The 21790-nt window shown below is 40.3% G+C and overlaps 1 protein-coding gene across 3 annotated transcripts in view; it reads left to right on the forward strand.

Annotated features, from left to right (window-relative positions):
* POT1 (protection of telomeres 1) overlaps positions 1–21790 on the forward strand; it is a 119233-nt gene that overhangs the window by 30589 nt on the left and 66854 nt on the right. For all 3 annotated transcript variants that reach the window (XM_078376742.1, XM_020797242.3, XM_078376743.1), the window contains 3 exons: positions 13253–13357; positions 17118–17168; positions 19087–19201. In XM_078376742.1, the coding sequence (XP_078232868.1) occupies positions 13253–13357; positions 17118–17168; positions 19087–19201 (271 nt within the window). The remainder of the gene's footprint in view (positions 1–13252; positions 13358–17117; positions 17169–19086; positions 19202–21790) is intronic.

The raw sequence follows: 21790 nt of genomic DNA on the forward strand, positions 1-21790 counted from the left end.
GTTAGACCATGTAACTAGCCAGACATTTTGAGAAGCAGAGAGAGAGAGGGAGAGGGAGAGAGGACAGAAACAAAAGCTTCTAAAATTGGCAGTAACTTAAACAGGCCTGAGAATGGTGAGTGGAAGATAAAGTTACTACTGAGAGCCTGCTAGAATAGCTCTCTGTAGTTCAGAGCTTTGCAGGAAGCTGCATCACTTCATCATAAATTAGGCCTAAATAGAAGTAATTTTGCAGATATTTAAAACATTAAGGGACCGGGGGGGGGGGGAGGCTAATGTGTATTGTTAGCCAAATTTCATTCTGAAGCACAGAATGATTAAAAAGGCACTGAGCACATGCAGAATAAAGTTCAAAAGGGAAACCAAAAAGGGACCTAACACTCCTTTCCTTAATATATTACCACTAGGGCTACAGGTTTTATTTGGTGTATTAGCTTGCTACATTAGCTGAGTCAGTTTTTATGGAGCAAGGCAATTTGAATTGCAGAGGGCAGATCTAAATCACAGATCTGAATATGTTCAAGTAAGGCTTTGAAATCTTGAAAATTGGTTTAAGAACCCAACATTTCATAAATAGCATTTCACATGTACACACACACAACTGGAAATAGAAATTTTAGTAGTATTTTTGTGTTAACAAAAGCTGCATGGTGTTGCTCCCCCTGTTTTTATTGGTTTTTCTTAATCATTGTTGTTCTACAATATTGCTGGTAGATTTTATCTTTTCATTGTGATTCCCACTACTGTATTTTATCCTATTGTAGTCTCTAAAATTGGACAACCATCTGTCAGATCTGCTCTGATTTGGATTCCTGCATTGAACCAGGGGTTGGAATTGATGGCCTTATAGGCCCCTTCCAACTCCATTATTCTATGATTCTGTGCTGCTTTGAGATTATATTTGTAAAAGGAAGCAGTATATGTGGTGATGAATAAGGGGCACATTTTTCTTGCAGAGTATGGGAACTCATTCTACCAGTGCAAAACAGAAAAGGCTAGCATATAGCATTCCTTTTAAACTAGAGGTAGTAAAATATGCTAAGGAGTATGGAAACTGAACAGTGCACAGACATTTTGGGCCTCCTCATCTGAAAAAAATGATTAGAGAGTGGAGGAAACAGGAGGATCAGCTGCAAAAAGCTGATAAAAGTAAGCACACTTTCTGTGGACATGCTGCATGCTGCAAAGTAAAGAACTGAATGATGGAGAGAGAAAAAACTTGCTGTAAGGAAGGAAGGGAGGAAGGGAGGGAGTGGAAGTGAGGCATGCTTTACTGTTTGCTTACACCTGTGCTGGTGGTAATTTCTTCATCATAGCTCTTATTGACTACCCAGCAACAATCTGTTTATTCATCTCTTTCAGTGCAATAACAATTCATTATAAGTGTTAAAACTTGAGATGGTACTGTAATTCCCACTCATTGTGTGTCATCCTGCTGTAGAAGTCTGCTTCATGATTCTCCACTTCTGGTACATGTATGACTTGTGAAATGACATGCTTGAGAATACACCAGTCCCAAAACTGTACTGTTAGTAGCAAGAAAGACATGGATTTTGTTCCTCCTTGGTGGTTGATATAAAGCATTGTAGTGTTGTTGTCTGTGGCTATTGGAATAACTTTGCCAACTACAAATTGTTCAAAAGCTCTCACTGTGTTGTACACTGCAAGAAGTTTGAGGTAATTGATGTGACAACATCTATCTATTGCTACTGCCTTATGAATTTGCCAGAATATTTTTTTCCGGTTTTCCTCTCCTAAAAATGAGGTGCGTCTTATTTGGAGGTGCGTCTTATGGAGCGAAAAATACAGTATATTGTAGATTCTTGGCCTTTTGGCTAAGATCAAGTCCAGGAAACGGGAACAATGGTAGAATATTGTTTACTGTGAAACTTAAAATATTCGTACAGTGGTGCCCCGCATAGCGACGTTAATCCGTTCCAGGATTAACGTCGCTATATGGAAACATCGCTGAACGGAACAAAAAACCCCACAGGAACGAATTAAACCCTGTTTAATTCGTTCCTATGAGGCAAAAACGCACCATTCAGCGAAGATCCTCCATAGGGCTGCCATTTTCGCCGCCTCGGTAAGCGAGGCGCGAAACGGGTGGCCATTTTGGAACCGCCGATCCGCTGGGTGGCGGGCTCTTGGGAAGGAGTGCGGGGACCTCCTCCACTCTCCTTCCCAAGCACTGGCCAGCCTTTCCCCCCAGCTGAGCAGCGGGCTCTTGGGAAGGAGTGCGGGGACCTCCTCCACTCTCCTTCCCAAGGGCCGGCCGGCCTTTCCCCCCAGCTGGGCGGCGGGCTCAAGTGGCGGCGGCGGCTGCAGGGTGGGGGGGTGTCCCGAAGGCTTCCAGGCAAAGGCCTGGAAGCCTTTGGGACACCCCTACCCTGTCCCCGCCGCCGGCAGCCACCCCGCACCGCCAACCCCAGCCGTGCTTGGACGCCTGGAAGTCCGAGAACGGCTGGTGTAGGCGGTGCGGAGCGGCTTCAAGCGGCGGCGGCTGCAGGGTGTGTAGCAAAGGCCTGGAAGCCTTTGGGACCCCCCTACCCTGCCCCCGCCGCCGCTGAGAGCCTTCCGAGCTCTCAAAGGGCTTTCTCCAATATCAGAGGGGGCCCTTTGAGAGCTCGGAAGGCAAATGTCGGCGGTGGCTTCGGGGTCCTTCCGAGGCCGCCGCCCACCGCTGACATTTTCCCCCAGCTGAGCGGCGGGGCTCCCGCTGAGCTGGGGGAAAATGCCCCTTCCGAAGGGGAATGCAGGCGATGGCTTCGGAAGGGTCCTTCCAAGGCCACCGCCGGCATCTTCCCCCAGCTGAGCGGCGTGGCTTCAAAGCTCCCACCGCTCAGCTGGGGGGAAATTGGGCTATGGGGAAAAATCGCAAAGTGATTTTTCCCCATAGTCAGCATCATAATGCGATCACAAAAGCGATCACAAAATCCGCATCGGTATGCAGATTCATCGTTAAACGGGGCGCTCGTTAAGCGATGCACCACTGTACCTATGATCCTAACTCTATAAGGCTAAAATTTCATCCCAGCCTTTTGGAAGGTTAGGATAGTCCAGTCAAGTGTATGCAAGTCTGAGTCAGCAGCCAAGCGCCAGTGTTACTTGCATTTCAGGAAGCTTGTAAATGCTGAAGTAGGAATAAAATATCTTTAATCATAGCTTTTTTGGTATATGGCTTATTTCATCTTTTTTCAGAAACTTAAAACCGATAGGCTTATTGTTGAACAAAGGTGGTTCACAGTGCCTTTTTCAAAGTCTCTTTGCTGGGGAAAAAAGTAATCAAATTAGATAACATACAATTCGAAGTATTGTGTGTGCTTGCCCCCCCATCTTGTTTTCCATGTTTATCACATTGTTTGTTGTTTTAAGGAGTTTTTTTTAATTGAAAAAGAAATTTTATAGAACAGTGATATAAGTAATGTGTTTCGCACTTATTGTACTGAACAGGATTCATTGCACGTTACACTATATTTTCATTTGTTTTACATTTTTCAAATTTTTTTGGTAGCAATTGGATGTCTGTACCATTTAAGATAGACGTCCTTTTGCCAGTGAAAACATTACAGTTTGGAGTTTTAAATCATTTAGAGGAGTATTGTCGGAGACTGCTGAAGTAGCAAAAAGAGCAATCATAGTGCAGTGTTTTTTTCTAAAACTGTCAACTTCAATCAGAAAGCTCTTTTATTTATTGTAATCAAATAAACACATAAACAAAAGGCATGGCTGTAAAAAGCTAATGGGAATGCTGCTAGTACAAGAGTGAATGCAAAGAAAGAGGCTCAGAGGCTAAAAATGCTTCTCAGGAAGAGCACATCCATCTCATGATATTTAGAGGGTACAAACAAAATTGAGATGGCACTTTGGAACTCAGGCAGTGCCAGAATTAACTAAAGTTGAAGGAGCCTTTAAGTTACATTGCAATTCCCTGTGCTCAGTTTTATTTTCTAAGATCTCCTGTTTAGTTTCCTTGCCTGTCAGTGAGGCAGTTTGCCAACCATCTCTTCTTTCCCTCCTCTCTCAATTTCCCTGGAAATCTGCAGTGAGACATGCAAGGCAACCTACTTTCCTTTTACTCTTCTTCTTTCCCATTAACCAGATTTTCTGTAGCCCAGTGGCTGCTGATAATTAGTGAGTTTTGTTGGCAAACTCTCTGTGTTAGATAATCCAGCTGCCCACTCAAAGTTTAAAAAAAAGGCAGAACATCAAGTGGGTTGACTTTTTATCGAGTCAGCTGGAGAGGTGAGTCCTCTGAGATGATGGTTTCTCACAGCAGTTCAAGCCCCTGGCTGAACAGTGTCATTGTTTGCATAGTCTGGGCCTTTCCTTCTCCAAGGTAGTTCTGAAGAAGAAGCCTCAGGTGTAAGCCTTGTTGCCTCCTTTCAGATTTTTGCAATCTGATTTCTTGGCCTTTTTGCGGCACACTGTGATCAGGCTCTCAACTCTGAGCAAGCAGGTATATATCACACAACAGAAAACATAGTAAGAAGTACTAGGAGGCGGGGCTTTGTCACAGCAGGATTGGTCGGATTTCAGGAGGCTCCTGAAACTAACAGAGACCACTCAGTTTCAACCTCAGATTTGGAGGGGAAAGGACGTATACTACTGTGTTTTCCTGATAATAAGACAGGGTCTTACATTAATTTTTGCTCTAAAAATGCATTAGGGCTTATTTTCAGGGGATGTTTTATTTTTTTCATGTACAACAATCTACATTTATTCAAATACTATCATGTCATCTACTGGTTGCAGACAATGGTGGAGGGCAGGGTTTCACTTAACTGGGGCTTATTTTTGGGGTAGGGCTTATATTACTGGCATCCTGAAAAATCCTACCAGGGCTTATTTTCAGGTTAAGTCTTATTTCCGAGAAAACAGGGTAGGAGAAGTGAAAGTCTGAAGCAACAGAATCTGACTGAGAAGGGGGGAGACGCGGGAGATCCCTGGATTGGCCTCTCTTTGAAGTCGCAATCTGAAAAACCATATTGACTAGAATGTGAAGTAAGTGGCTTGTTTTACATATAGAACTCCTAAAGACCTAAAACAATGAGAGACTGGGTGTAATTTTTCAGAGAAAGTGACTAGATCTGTATCTGGCCAGACCTGTGAACACTCCCCCCCCCTTCATCTGGGGCTTGACTGAGAGAAACAGAAAGAAAGGGGGAGGAAAAAAACAACTCTGCTTCTCGTGCGGCAATAAAACTTGTTCCTGTAGGACAATATAACCATGAATTACTGGTGGATTTAAATCTCCGAAGCAGCCAGAAACAGTATTGGGAAAAGCCCTTCCTCCTGTCAACCTTTTGCCCCAAGCTACTATTGTGAATGACCATTGTGGTCACTACCTGCTGGAAAGAAATCCAGATAGTAACTCCAGTTATAGGACAACAAGATATCCCCAAGAATATTCAGAACATTATACTTAATGGACTGTACTAGATGAAAATAGATCAGGGAAACAGGGTAGGAGTTAGATCAGCTATTTGAACAAATTAAAGATGTGGGGACAGAAAATGAATTCACAGTCCAGATAGAGAAAAAAGTGAAACTACGACAGGGAATCACTCTTTTAAAACCGCAAACAGAGACAGACAATTTTATTTTTAAACTCCAGAAGGTTATAGAAGAAAAAGGTGAAGATACAATGCCAATTTGTTAATTCCCCTTATGGAGATGTCAGCAGCGGAAATGCATCAAATTACTATGAAGTTTGGAAGGGAGAAGAATCAAGATGATGGGACACATGCTGTGGCAGATGAGACAAGTGAGACAATATCTGGAGTGGATGAAGCTCTTGAGAATGGATGCATGGTCCATAAGATGGAAAATTAAAGACAACATGATAAGAGGGACACAAAATATTGTTTAGAATATGGAGATAGAGCAGTGGAGATAAATGTTAAATCTAAGAAGGTATTTTGTGGTGAAAGAATATATGATAAAATAAACAAATTAATGGTTATAATGATTTAGCAATAAAGCAATTTAGAATAAGTACGTCTTTGGTCTAGAACGGGCAGGGTATAAATCTAATAAAATAAAAAATAATGGGTATAAGATGGCAGAATAATACTAAAACTATAAAACTGGTAAACTTAAGGATAAAAAGAAAGAGAAAGTTGAAGAAAATGGAAGATTAGTAATGAGAAATACTATGGGAAATTATGTTGTTTTTTTCTCTTTGTATGATTTCCATATTTAGTACAATTGTATAAGCGGATGTAATAATATTTTTTGCTCTCTGGAATTTTAACTTTCTTACCCTCCCCCCCTTACCTGGCCCCCTCCTTGTACCATAACCCCTATAAAAATGAATAACAATGTAGAGAGAAAAAAGTACTGGAGTGCTAGTTCCCCAACTTGGTATTTTAAACATTGGTGAACTAGAGGTCTCAGATGCCTTGACCATTGATTATGATGGCTAGAGTTTCTGGAAGTCATAGTTCAATAACATTTGAGAATCACTAGTGCATAAGAATTGATGGCCCCTTTGCAAGCCAAAAGTGATATGCTTAAATAAAACCACTGGATAGAGTAATTCTTATGTATGAAGCTAAAGGGTCAATTAAAACCTTAATTTTAAGAATTAACTACAAATATTCCTATGGCTTTGTTCCTCTTTATTTTTTAAACTTGAGGTTACATGGTGAGGTTCATATTTGTTTGTTTAAGAGGAGCAAGAATTAAAAGTGCACTCTACCAGCAATATGTGCTATATAGGTCATAGTGATATGATGGTAGCTTGCGAAAGATACGTTTCTAAGTGGAATTTCCCATGGGAGATGTCAGGTTTGATCTTCATAAAAGGACACTATGGGTGGCAAAAAAGGAAGAAATCTTTCCTACCTATCTGTAGTGGGAGGTTTCTTTCAAGCCTAATTACTGCACAAGAGGCAATGTCAGTGATGGTGATGAGAGATCCGCACTTTAGCTGCAGTCCTTTTCAGAAAACACCACTAAGCAGCGAACTCCTCATTGACAGGAATAGAAAGGATGAAAGAACCCAAGAGTCAGCGCACACATACCTTGGTGCAAATAAAGATAATCTTTGTTCCTGAGAAGAAAAGTGAAGATTATTTATATTTATAGAAAGAAAGGTCTCAGCATGTCATATAATGGCTGTTTTAGATATACACACATATATATAGCAGAAAAGACATCACAATAATTTATATTTTTTGATTCATGTTGTTTTCAACATTAATTTTGAAAACTTTAAATTAGGCATCTGAGAAAGGCATGATCCAAAGACATTTTTTGATGCAAAATAGAATTTTTACACCAGAACGTGGTTGCTTTGAGCTTCATCAGGTGTGCTGCTGGGCATCAGTGCTTAGGATAGAATAAGGTGTGAGTTGCATCTTCTGTATTTCAAGGTTTTTACCCCAAGAAACTAATTAAGAGAGAAACTGTGGAGTGAGATGAAAGAACAGTTGTCTCCTTGACAGGCCATCCTCAGGAAAGGAAAATTGAAGATCTCTTTGTGAAAGTGATATATGGAGAATGTTGTGTATGTCTGAGCAGTAGGGCAGGGAATCTGTGGGAGAACAAGAGAAGGAGGGAGGTTGTTTATTTAAGAGTATTTTAGGAAAGGAAGACCTGCAGCTTCACACATTCCATGGCCAAGCAGTGTATGAGGCCTTCTAAGGCAAAAGCTTGGCTTATCCCGGGAATGTAAATATTCATGACACAATAATACTAGTATTACAGATACAGTGGTGCCCCACTTGACGATTACCCCGCTCCACAACGAATCTGCTTTACGATGAGTTTTTTGCAATTGCTATTGCGATCGCAAAATGATGATTCCTATGTGTATTCCGGTTTACGACAATCGGTTCCCTGCTTCGGGAACCGATTTTTCACTTAACGGACGATAAAAAACAGCTGATCATCGGGGTTTCAAAATGGCTCCCTGCTGTGCAAAATGGCTCCCCGCTGTGTTCAGGATGGATTCTTCGCTTTACAGTCATCAGAAAATGGCCACCCTATGGAGGATCTTCGCTGCACGATGAGGTATTTCACCCATTGGAATGCATTGACCGTTTTTCAATGCATTTCAATAGGTTTTTTACTTTCGCTTGATGACGATTTCGCTTAACAGCGATTTGAACGGATTATCGTCGTCAAGCGAGGCACCACTGTACATTGGTTGAGTGTGCTAGTATTTCAGCTATCAAGTTGTCTCACTTGATAAGCCTTGAAAATTGAAGCTTTAACAAGAGTATCTTCACATACCTGGGGTATATCTGCTTATCACGGAAAAGGCCATGTCCCCGAGATTACACAAATATCAAGCTTTCATGAATAAAATCGACTTCCTCAGGCTAAGCACACCTCCTTCATGGATAGTCAAGAAAAGATGTAGACAAAATTGATGATACATGTTTGTGAGAATTTTGTATTTAATCAAATAACCTTTTACACAGAGTCCTGTCCTCTGAAGATGCTGGCCACAGAGACTGGCGAAACGTTAGGAAGAACAACCTTCAGAACACTGCCAAAGAGCCCGAAAAACTTACAACAACCATTTTACACCCAAACTTTGTTTAGAGAGTTCTCGTAGCTTTATTGACTTCCCAGGAAACATTTTCCCCTCTCCTCAAGCATGTAAGCTCCATTACATCTACAATTTTTTTCAGCTGCGATAGAGAGGATAATTAGGTATTGATACTACAGAAAAGTACAAGAGGCAGTTTTATCCTCCGTGTGTTTAATCTGCATCATTTTGCTGCTTACTTTGATCTTAATTTAGTGAACACTATTTACATCTTTCAGTTTGCTTTTATTAAAAGCAATCTAAATTCTTCCACTTCATGAAATGAATCTTTGAATTTTAATTTCTTGCATTTTCTTTTAGATTAGTAGCAAGTGGGCTCTGCAACACATTTTTTTCAGGGCACTGCATTCCTCTTCAGGATTCCAGTCGGCCAACTCCTTTCCAGAATACTGAGTTATGTTTTTCCATGACCATCTCCCATGACATTCTTGGGGTTTCTCCTTAAATGTCACTTAGTATTCTTTGGCTACTTATTACCGTATTTTTTGCACCATAAGACGCACTTTTCCCCACAAAACGGGGGTGGAAAGTCTGTGCATCTTATGGAGCGAAGAGAACAGATTATATTTTCCTGTTTTCTTCTCCTAGAAAATTGGTGCGTCTTATGGAAAGGTGTGTCTTATGGAGCGAAAAATACGGTATATCTGCTCTTCAGTACACGGTTGATGCCAGGCCTGCTTCTCACAGTGGTTAACCATAAACCTCCAGTTGCCCCCTTCGGTAAATGCTCTAAAACGCCTGTTTTCATTTACTAATGTTAATTCGGCATTTTATGCAGGGATGGAGCTGTTTTGGCTACATGAGCACTCAAAGAATGAGTTCACTATTTATATTACTGATTATCATAGAATAATGAAGTTGGAAGGGGCCTATAAGGCCATCGAATCCAATCCCCTGCTTAATGCAGGAATCCAGATCAAGGTATATTTGACATAGGGCTGTCTAGCTCACCCCCTCCCAAGGTAATTGGTTTCATTTTCATACAGGTCTAGCTGTTAGGAAATTCTTCCTGTTTCGAGCTTCCTGTAACTTGAGCCCATTGTTATATGTCCTGTACCTGAATGATTGAAAAGCATATCCTGCATTTCCTCTGTAAGAAAACCTTTCAATTGTTTGAAGAGCACTATCATATCTCCTCACAATCTTATTTTCTCAAGGCAAAACATTACCAGTTTTTTTCGTCTTTCTTCATAGGGTTTGGTTTCCAACCCTTTGATTATCCTTGTTGCCCTTCTCTAAACCTGTTCCAGTTTGTCTACATCCTCCTTAAACTGTGGTGTCCAACACTGGGTATAATATTCAAAATGAGATCTAACAAGTGAGGAGAGGAACTAGTACTCATATGACTTGGAGACTGTACTTCTGTTAATGTAACCTCAAATAGCTATTGTCTTTTTGCTGCTTGACACTGTTGTGTCATATTCAATTTGTGATCTATAACAATTGCAAGATCTTTCTTACATGTAGTATTACTGAACCAGGTAACCCCTATCGTGCAACTGTGCATTTGGTTTCTTCAGCTATCTTTACCTCCAAGCTTGTGTCTCCCTTCCCCTTCCAATTTGGTTTAAAGCCTTCCTGTTGAGGTTCTTCATTCTGTGGCTAAGCACATCTTTCCCAGTCCTTTTGATATGCTGCCCACCATTTCTTAGCAGTCCCCCTTCCAAGAAGCATAGCCCATGATCCCAAAGTCCAAATCCCTCATGTCAGTGCCACCTTTGTAGCCAGTCATTTACCTGATCCCACCACCCTCTGTTTCTTTTGAAGAGTGAGGGGTAATGAGATTCATATCCCTAGACCTCAGGATCATTGAATGACAGTGGATTTTTTTTCATACCAAGAAGAATTTTATATCCCCTTTTCACATCAGCCGGAAACATTCCATAGGTTCAAACAATCGCAAAAATAGTTTCTCTTCCATTCCTTCCCTGCAGAAATAATATATATGTTGTTCCTATTTATTTTCACACTTTTTTCCTCATACATTAGAAGTTTTTGTTTCAAGCTGAGTATATTCCATGCAAGTATTATTCCATGATAGCTTCTGAGTGGTTTTTGACATTTTAAAAACTATTTCAGAATTCTGTAATGCAACATGCCATCACCAAAATCATTCTCCATAAAATGACATCCTTTGGTTTTCTGTCAGTTGTTTCTCAGCAGATGCCCTGTTTGAATAGAATCAAGAAGAGACTATGTGTGACAATTGCCCCATGTCACGCCTGTCACTCATATTCCGGATCTCATTTGCATGAGCCTATGAGAGAAGTGGAGGGGCGGAGTCAGGGGATATAAGAAGGTTTGGCAGAAGAGATGGAAAAGGGGGATATAGAATTTGCAGAGAGAGAGAGATAGGGTGATAGTGAGAACAGACACTAATAAAGATAAGCTAGTCAAGATAAATAGATAGAGCAGGTGGAGATTGGTTATGTGCCCAGATATATGGCATTTTAATGATTTGACTGTATGCATTGAACATCTGTGATTCTGATTAAATTTAATACATTTCAATAAATAAGTTCTGTTGGCAGTAACCAGTCAAGTATCTGACTAAAGTTCTTTATATATTGTGGATAAAGGAAATCCACTGGTGGCAGTGAGGAAAAGAGGGAATGTCACAATTGGTATCTGCAGGTGGGATGGCATAGCGTGAGCCCTTTGTTTGGTGAAACAAGCAGGGGCCACGTGGTAAACATCACACTGTGGTATCTAATTTTTTCCCCTAATCTGGACATGCATATTGACTAAGGGACCTCTTTAAAGAGTTGACTGTTCTAGTACTGTCAGATTTCTCCTGTTAAATGAATTATTTAAATCACTCATATTCAATAATGCATCATGTTAATTCCTGCACAGTTCACAGTTTTTGAATTTTTCAGCTGACTAGTCTTGTTTTGCTAGGGCTTTGTTTTGTTTTTTGGTAGCTCAATCTTCATGTTACAAAATGGGAGATTTCAGTAGCCCCCAGTAGTCAGAAATCTGCTTGAAGCAAATATCTCAGGATATGTCTTTAAAATTGCCTTTTTATTTATTTATTTATTTATTTATTGAACTTGTATCCCACCCATCTAGACAGTGTCTACTCTGGGTGGCTCACATCAAATAGAGTAAAAACAGTGAACATGTAACAACAATTTCACAACCATAGACAATCATTCAAGATGGAGGTAAAAGATAAATCAAGGGCATGCAGTTTTTAATCCTGGTTGTGGGCTGTTTATTTGCCACAGGCAATTGACTACTGGCTGGATAGCCCAGTGAGCGAGGTATCTGGCTACAGAGTTAGAGATTGGGAATTTGGATTCCATATTCTGACTACTGGGGGAAGAACAAGCCTGCGTAACCTTCCAGGAAAGGGAATTGTAAACCACTTCTGAGTACTCTATCTCCAAAAAACCCTGGAAGGGATAATCAGAAATGATTTGACAGCATATAATTGGCTACTAATAATTACTCTTATGTGGACATCTTCAGGTAATATTCAGACCCTGTTTTCTTGGACTGATCACTAGATGGATATGTTTTCAATTGCAATATCTGGGACATATCAAGTAATCCCCAACAGTGTTCAATCCACTGATGGGCTGCAGATCGTTTGGTCAGAACTTTCAACAATCACCAGCAACAACTATTAAAATAACGTGCTGTCTATTTAGCTTGAGCTTATGGCAGCCTTTTCAGGGTTTTCTAGGTATAGGATTGTTTATTGTTTCATCCTTCTGGGTGACGATTTGGAACAGAGGAACTTACCCAAGACAACCCAGGCTGACTGACTGTTTGCTTGGGAGGTACAGAGAGGTGCTGAACTCATTACACTTGGTTCTACAGCTAGGTATAGTAGGACACTTGTATCCTAGTAGGTTCAGTTCCCAGCCTCCACTCCATGGATGCCAAAAAAAATATACAGAAATAGCAAATGCTGTACACAGCTTAGTCTCTCTCTCCCTCTAGTGGGCAGTTTTCATAAAAACCTCATGTAAATACATATTTCTGGGATTGTTCTTTTACTATTTTCAAACCGCAGATAAATGAAACAGTGAACACTGATCCCATGAATACAGTGATCCTACTGTACTACAATTCACCGAGCAATCTGGCCAACACTGTAGCATAAAAAATACTATTTATTTTAGAAAGATCAAATCTATCCTTTGATTTGATGGTGTCACTCTTAGTTTCCAATTTCTGCGACAAGAAGCGTTTTGGCACTTGGCAAGGTTTCCATACTGACTGGGACCAAACTAAAATTCCACCATGCCAGTAACCAGTTGGGGGTTGGGGGGATCCTTTGGTGTAGATTTTGTTTCTTGTTACATGTATTGAAGTTGTATGCTTATTCTTTCCCACCATGGTTCAACAACTTCATTAACCCCACTCTGCAACATACACAGAGCACAAGGAGGCTTATAATCTCAAAAGAGGCTATATGAAGTGAGGAGAAGTGAAAAATATTTATGCATGTACTTAAAGCCAGTGGGATCCAGAGGATTTGCATTCATTATATTATGTGTCTTTTTTATTTTTATTTTTTTAAATCCTGTTTAGCTAGAATTACATCTCCCAAGAGTCTCAGGAAGTGTCTCTATACGAAATTATATTCTTTTTTCTCCTCCCCAGGAAGAAAGGAGGCAGATAAGAAATATTTCAGGAGAAAGGATGTAATTAACAATGTATTTCTCCTTCCAACAGGACATCCTTGTGGTCACTGGATTCAACTTGGTGAAGTCCAACAATAAAAATGACAAGCACGGCTGGCACCTAGAACTATCTGATGAAGTTGATTCAAAGATTTATGTACGTTGTGTCAGTTTATTTCTCTTGGATTTGTGATTTTATTACATATAGTAGTAAAAGTACTGTATATAAAGAGGTTTGGATTGAGGGGGGGAATATCAAATATCAACCCACCAAACCATGTTAGACACAGTTTTTCTATGGAGCAGGATTTCAGAGCAGTTTGGTATCATCTGAGGCTGCCACTCAAAGGTTGAGGAAAATCAGTGCCACTCTTTATCATATGGTAGGGCCAATGTTAGCTGTGGACTCCACACTTCGGGATGAAGTGTTCGCCCTGTTCAAACCACAAGCCATGGCAACTGCATATATGGATGTGTGTGCGCACACATATGCACAAACACATGTGCACTTATAAATATCTACATACATATACATATGGAATATAGCTAAATATATTGGATATTGCTGATGGAACTATAATTACCACTTGGTCATTATATTTAATTCAGCTACATTAATGCACATTTCATAGTGTTGTTTCCCTGTTTTTGAAGTAGAGGGAGCCTTTGCCAGATTTCTATTAATCTTAACATTGAAACGGAATTGTCCTGGGAAGTTACATATCTTCCCATGTCATATCATATATTTTTGATCTTATTGTCATATTTCTAGGATAGGAAATATGCTGTAAACCTATTTACATAGTGATGACTTAGTTTTAGAGTACAGATAAGAGCAAAGTGTTTTCTCTAGACTCGGGAGATTTCAGCTCAGTTCTCAGGATATTCTAGTAGCAAACACATGCGTCATAGCTGTCGTGGAGCACAGGTTTTGACATTTCTGTAGAATGTCAGGCTGGAAGGCGACCTAGATAAGGTAGCTGTGCAACTAGTTCTGCATCCCCAAATGAGATTTTATTTGCAGATTTGGCTTTCGTTTGTTAATATCTTCTTCATTAAACTGGTTGTTAATTTTTAAGATATAGTGGCCACTTTTCCCCCTTTCATTCATGTATTTGGTTGATGAAACTTTCCAGCACTTCATCTCCATGGTGGAGCAGCTTCTCCTTTTGAATGTATAGCAATTAGGACATTTAAAAAAAAACAGATACACTTCAAAAAGAGGCATAGTTACTTTTTCTTTTTTCTTGCAGCCACATTGCGTTTCGATGGAGCTTCCTCTGCTGTTTATTTTTGGATTTTTTTGTGATGGGGCTTCCTGTGTGTTGGTTTTTTTTTTCCAGCCCCATCGCGTTTCGATGGGGCTTGTTGTGTGATGGTTTTGTTTTGTTTTATTTTGTTTTTGTTTTTCTGCCGGAACAGATTAATGGGATTTCAGTGTATTCCTATGGGAAATTGTGCTTTGACTTATGACCATTTCGAGTTACGCCCATCTTCTGGAATGGATTATGGTCGTAAATCAAGGCACCACTGTAGAGGAAAATAATAGAAAGGGAAAAATCAGAGATTTGTTCAATAAAATTGGAGATATTAAAGGAACATTTTGTGCAAAGATGGACAACAAGGCCAGTGGAGGTGATGGCATTCCAGTGGAACTATTTAAAATCTTAAAAGATGACGCTGTTGAGGTCCTACACTCGATATGCCAGCAAGTTTGGAAAGCTCAGCAGTGGCCAGAGGATTGGAAAAGATCAGTCTACATCCCAATCCCAAAGAAAGGCAGTGCCAAAGAATGCTCCAACTACCACACAATTGCACTCATTTCACACGCTAGCAAGGTTATGCTCAAAATCCTCCAAGGTAGGCTTCAGCAGTATGTGGACCGAGAATTCCCAGATGTACAAGCTGGATTCCGAAGAGGCAGAGGCACTCGAGACCAAATTGCTAACTTGCGCTGGATTATGGAGAAAGCCAGAGAGTTCCAGAAAAACATCTACTTCTGCTTCTTTGACTATGCAAAAGCCTTTGACTGTGTGGACCACAACAAACTATGGCAAGTTCTTAAAGAAATGGGAGTGCCTGACCACCTTATCTATCTACTGAGAAACCTATATGTGGGACAAGAAGCAACAGAACTGGATATGGAACAACTGATTGGTTCAAAATTGGGAAAGGAGTACAACAAGGCTGTATATTGTCCCCCAGCTTATTCAACTTATATGCAAAATACATCATGTGAAAGGTTGGACTGGATGAATTCCAAGCCGGAATTAAGGTTGCCAGAAGAAATATCAACAACCTCAGATATACAGATGATACCATTCTGATGGCAAAAAGTGAGGAGGAATTGAGGAACCTTGTAATGAGGGTGAAATAGTAGAGCACAAAAAATCGTCTGAAACTCTACATTAAAAAAAAACACTAAGATCATGGCCACTGGTCCCATCACCTCCTGGCAAATAGAAGGGGAAGATATGGAAGCAGTGACAGATTTTACTTTCTTGGGCTCCATGATCACTGCAGATGGTGACAGCAGCCACAAAGTTAAAAGACGCCTGCTTCTTGGGAGGAAAGCGATGACAAACCTAGACAGCATCTTGAAAAGCAGAGACCTCACCTTGCTGTCAAAGGTCCGCATAGTCAAAGCTATGGTTTTTCCAGTAGCAATGTATGGCAGTGAGAGCTGGGCCATAAAGAAGGCTGACCACTTAAGAACTGATGCTTTTGAATTGTGGTGCTGGAGGAGACTCTTGAGAGTCCCCTGGACTGCAAGGAGAACAAACCTATCCATTCTGAAGGAAATCAACTCCAAATGCTCACTGGAAGGACAAATCCTGAAGCTGAGGCTCCAATACTTTGGCCATCTCATGAGAAGAGAAGACTCCCTGGAAAAGACCCTGATGTTGGGAAAGTGTGAAAGCAAGAGGAGAAGGGGGCAGCAGAGGACGAGATGGTTGGACAGTGTCATCAAAGCTACCAACATAAATTTGACCCAACTCCGGGATGTAGTGGAAGATAGGAGGGCCTGGCGTGCTCTGGTCCATGGGGTCACGAAGAGCTGGACGTGACTTAACGACTAAACAACAGCAATAACATGTATGCTAGGTATACGAATAGAAATTTTATTTCTAAAATAAAGATTACATTATTCTTAAAAATAGTTACATTTGTAGCATTGGATATTATGGCTGTCTAAAGCAGGCATTTGTAATATTCCTTGTTTGGTTCAGGGGCTGATCGTACAGAATGTTGAGATCACTTTCCGTTCTATAAGTCTGTGTTTGTATTATTTACCCTATATACTTGAATATAAGCCGACCCAAATATAAGCCAAAGCACCCAATTTTACTACAAAAAAATGGAAAACTTATTGACTCGAGTATAAACTGAGGATGGAAAATGCAGCAGCTGCTGGTAAGAGACATAGCTGACAGGAAAGAAGGGGGGTGGATGGATTTCCCTGGGCTTGTAAACAAATATGTCCTCACTGTGACCTCTGTTCAGAGTGGTCTTTGAAATACGTACTGACAAGCTGTCGGGAAAAAGTTTTCATCTACAGCTCCTTTATTTGGACATAAACTGCTATTATCCTCCCAGCACGGTGTCTTCCTGCGGAGTATGAAAAATGCAGTGTACTCAACCCAGGTCATTGGACCACCCACAGAGGCTGCAGGCACCCATAGATGAGTGGGGGAGTCCGGAGAACACCCGCACTGCAGGGGAGAACATGTAATTTTGACACTGACTCGAGTATAAGCTGAGGGGGTGGTTTTCAGCAAAAAAAAAAATAGTGCTGAAAAACTAGGCTTATACTCGAGTATATATGGTAGTTTATGTGAAAATGTCAATTAAAAGGCTTCATTTAAATTGTCTTTTGTTGGCTAATGCTGCTGGTGCTCTTTTCTTTTTCACTCCAGGTTTTTACTAGATCACCACACATAACAACTGTTTCAGAGACAGTAGCCATGGTAAGATTCAATTTTTGAGGATAGGAAGGTCTTGCAGTATCAGAGCTTCAAACAGATTTAGTTTTAGATATCTTTAAGATAAAGAAAGGAATCAGCTATAGATTTCATCATCCCACATTCAGCACCTTTGGAAGGTAACCTCCATTCTGGAAGATGTAAGACAGAATGTACTTCTCTGGACATTGTGCTTCACAGTGACACTTCAATTTTTTAAACTTCTTAAATGAAATTATTTTTTCATCCTTTTAAAAAAATCATTTTCACCTCTATATAGAAGTTCACCTGGCAAGTAGCATTGCTAGATTGAGCTAAATCAAACTATAGATTTGGGGACCCTGGCCAGTCTGTTTTATTTCCTGAGCATGCTAAAATTGTTGGAGATGTTCTGTGCAAGTTTTCCAGCTGCTGTCAGGGCCAGCCAGCAGAGCAAGGTGATGACAGGAATAATCAGAATGCCTGTGGTACCTTCTGCTCATTCCTGGAAAAAAAAGCAATGTTCCTGTCCCAGCAGCCTTTCCAAAGCTGCAGATTTGCTGTAGCAGGACATGGCAAATGTCCAACTTTCCTGAGTTCATTCAAGCACTTGGCAAGGTTTCTATACTGCCTGGGACCAGACTAAAATTCCAGCATGTCAATAACCAGTGGGAGATGGGAGTGGAATCCTTTGGTGTATATTTTGTTTCTTGGCACATGAATTGAAGAAGTTGTGTGCTTTTTCATATGCTTATTGTAACTGTACAGTGGTACCTCGCTAGACGATGACCCCGCTGTATGACGAATCTACAGGATGATGACTTTTTGCAATCGCTATAGCGATCGCAAAACAATGTTTCCAATGGGGGATTTCCGTTTGACGACGATTAGGTCCATGCTTTGCGAACCGTTTGTTCGCAAGACGACAGTGTTTTCCGGACCCATGCTTCGCAGGGCAGCCATTTTAACAGCTGATCGGCGCTCGGAAAATGGCTTCCCTTATGGGCAATCTTCGCTGGACAATGAGGTAATTTCCTCATTGGAATGAATTAAATGGGTTTCAATGCATTCCAATGGGGAAACTGTTTTCCCTGGATAATGTTGTCGCTTAACAGCGATTTCAGGGAAACGGATTATCATCGTGGTGCAGGACACCACTGTACGGTGGTGCCCCACATGCCGACGATAATCCATTCCATTAAAATCGCTGTACAGCGAAATTGTCAGATGAAAAAAAACCTCATTGGAATGCATTGAAAACTGGTTAATACGTTCCAATGGGGAAATACCTCATCATCCAGCGAAGATCTCCCACAGAGAACCGCCTATCATCTGTTTAAAATCACTGTTTTCCAAAGCTTGTGTCCGGAATATAGCCATTTTGCAGAGGGAGGGAAGCCATTTTACGGAGCCGGAAAATCATCGTTTTGTGAACAAGTGGTTCGCGAAGCAAGGACCTAATCAATGTAAAGCAAAAATCCCCCATAGGAAACATCATTTTCACAAAAAAGTCATCATCAAGCAATTTCGTCGTTCAGCAGGGTAAGTGTCTAATGGGGCACCACTGTATAATGTAGGGGTTTTTAAAAATGTCTTGTGCAGTTTTTGGTGTTCCCATAGGTATTGCATAAATCACACTAATCCATTATATTTGGAGTAGGCTCAATATATTCACTTATTCCTTGTTAGGAAATTATTAGCAGTTACTGATTTGAGAGTAGTGGTTTAGGTCTGATGATTGCTGCTCTTCAAAAGGGAAAGGAGTCTTTTGGTGAATGTGGGGAATCTTTGTATTCAGTTTCACATGCAGAGAGAAAATCCTTTTACTGGATTTTCATAATGGTTTGTAGAGCCTGACAATAGAGAATAGTGTGGGCAAAGCAAATTTTAAAACTAACTTTCTATCAGTACTATCTTATGATCGCTTTTTCTTATGTCTTACCAGCCTGTTGCTCCCAAATATACATATACACCCCTGAATCAACTTAAAAGTGGTACTGTTGTCAATTTGTATGGTGTTGTGAAATTCTTCAAGCCTCCATATGTATCCAAAGGAACTGGTATGTATTGTTGAATATAGAAAATTAAGAGTGAATGGATGGATTTTTATGTGCACAAAGAGGGTCAATAGTTGGTTTTTGAAGAACCTAATAACATCTACTTGCTGGAATTCTTAGAAAGAATACGGGGCATTCTGATGCAAACGCCTTCCACAGTTTTTAAGGAGGTGTGCTTACTTCAGGATTGAGTGGCACAAAATTAGTTAGGAGAAGGGCCGTAGTTCCCTGGTTAAAGAGATATTCCACATGAGTGAAAAAGTCTAGTTTCAGTCACTCACATCTCAATGTGAAGTTGGAAAAGCCTGGTGTTCTTTAACCACAGACCATTGGTGGGCAATTTGCAGTTGTATTTTTATGAGTCCCTAGCTACCTTGTGGCCCCACTATCCCCAAGCCCCAATTTAAATTTGGAAAAAATATTTTGTCTCAGAAAGTCCCCTTGTACCTTATTACCTTAGTACCTTATTAGTTGGGGGGCATTTTGCTATGTTTTTGAGCATGCCAGTACCCTGCCCCCCCCATATCACCAAAATTGTTTTATATAGAAACTGGTTAGTGCAACACTGAGAAACTCAAGAGGGGTTTCTCTGTCTTGTATGATAGGTCTCAGTGATAATAAGTTTGATCAGGATTTGGTCATACTTCAATCGGTTGATATATTTCAGACTTTAATTTGATCATGAGTAACTAAAGTTTTATTGATTTCAGTACAGTGGTGCCTCACAAGATGAAAATAATTTGTTCCACTAGACCTGCCGTCTTGCGAAATTTTCATCTTGAGAGGTGGGTTTTCCTATAGGAATGCACTGAAATTTTATTAAACTTTTTTTTAAAAAGTCACTTATCAGGTAGGGAGCTGGAGGACTGGTGGGGGTCGTCTGCAACCACAGTCGCCACTTTCAGAGGTCCCCTGGGCAAGCCTTCCCCAGCACCATTTTTGAACTTCCTGCCTTTTTCCCCTTCCTTTTTCCTTTCAGAGACTTGCCGAGCATCATCAGAGGCAAGCCTCTGAAAGGTGAAAGGCAGAGGAAATGGGCGGGAAGTTCAAAAATGGTGTTGGGGAAGGCTTCAGAGGCTTGCCCAGCTCCATCAGAGGACTGCTGGGGGACCTCTGAAAGCAGCGAGCACAGTTGCAGGGGACCCCCGCCAGTCCTCTGATGGTGCTTCCCCAGTTCCCTAACTAGTAAGTGACTTTTCTTTTTTTAAAAAAAAAAAAAAATTCCCATAGGAACGCATTAATTAAATTTCAGTGCATTCCTATGGGAAAATGTACCTCGCAAGACAAAAATATCTTCATCTTGCGGAGCACCAAAAAAATCGCAAAACACTTTCGTCTTGCGAGTTTTTCGTTGCCCGAGGCATTCGTCTTGCGATGTACCACTGTAGTTTCACTATAAGCATGATTACATTTGTATCTAATCCATGATTTTAGAGTTTCTGCAGTTTACATTTCATCTGTTTTAAATTGTGATGCTAAACTATGAATGCCAAAACTCTAGATATTTTATGACAATATTTCTTAAATGTAACACTGTTGAAGTGCTGAGAGACAGTAGTGTTTCTGTGTTCTAATTATGAAAAATTATGAACAGAGTGCTGTGTAGTACAATAATTTATGTCAAACTGTTTTTTTTAAGTATGTGATAATTGAATTTGTTATCAAGAGTTGGTAATGGTCCATCTGTTATTATACGTATTATATCATGTGCTCTGTCTGTTTTCCACTAAAATAAAATAAAAAGAGTATTAGTTTCATGATGCATTTCCTTAGGTTGAAGGCATAAAGCTGGAAAATAGTATGTTTGCTGTGTAATTCTTTTGCACGGAGTTAACTGTGTAGCTCTTATCTCCCCTTCATGCTGGAACAGTTTTCCTTTTTGTTGTCAGTTTTTGTAGAAATTTAATTTAGGCTAATAGCACATTAATTGGAGTACCATTCTCATAGGATTTCCTAGAGTAGTCAACTTTTTAAGTAGTACTATAGAGCCATTAAGTCATATCTTGACAGGGGGACTAAGCCATATGAAATTGTTGTGAAAATGACTTTAATGTACAATTCCCAGGACACATAAGCAATATTTTACTTGCTTATGAACATGTCTCAAACAAATATGCAATGCATACTTGTAAGACGATATGAGCAGCCCTCTCTGAGCCCTTGAGAAAAACTGAGTGTGTGATCACATTAAGAAATAGATCACATTTTAGACTGCTTGTGGAGCAGTTTTTTTAATCTATTTTCAATCCATTTTCCAGCGACCACACAAAGTATAGGGATCAACCTTGATCCATATCCAAACTGGATCTTTCTGGTCTAGATATAGTGCTGCAGCTTTTGGTGACTGGACTGGAGTAATTTCCTAGCAGATGGAGGAGTCACTTTAAGGGAGATCGCTCCCTGCAATGTACTCTTTTTGGTGCTCCTTTCCTGCTGTCTGATCGCACCAGAGACTGAGGGGTAAAATAAATAAAAAAGTAACATAATTTTAACACTAGATTCATCGACCAAGAACATATGTCCTCTATTTAAAATGGCTCTATTGCTTTTATTGTAGACAATATTTAGCCTCAAGAAATATCTCCACAGATG

This window comes from Pogona vitticeps, chromosome 5, assembly GCF_051106095.1.
Source record: "Pogona vitticeps strain Pit_001003342236 chromosome 5, PviZW2.1, whole genome shotgun sequence".
Classification (NCBI taxonomy): domain Eukaryota; kingdom Metazoa; phylum Chordata; class Lepidosauria; order Squamata; family Agamidae; genus Pogona; species Pogona vitticeps.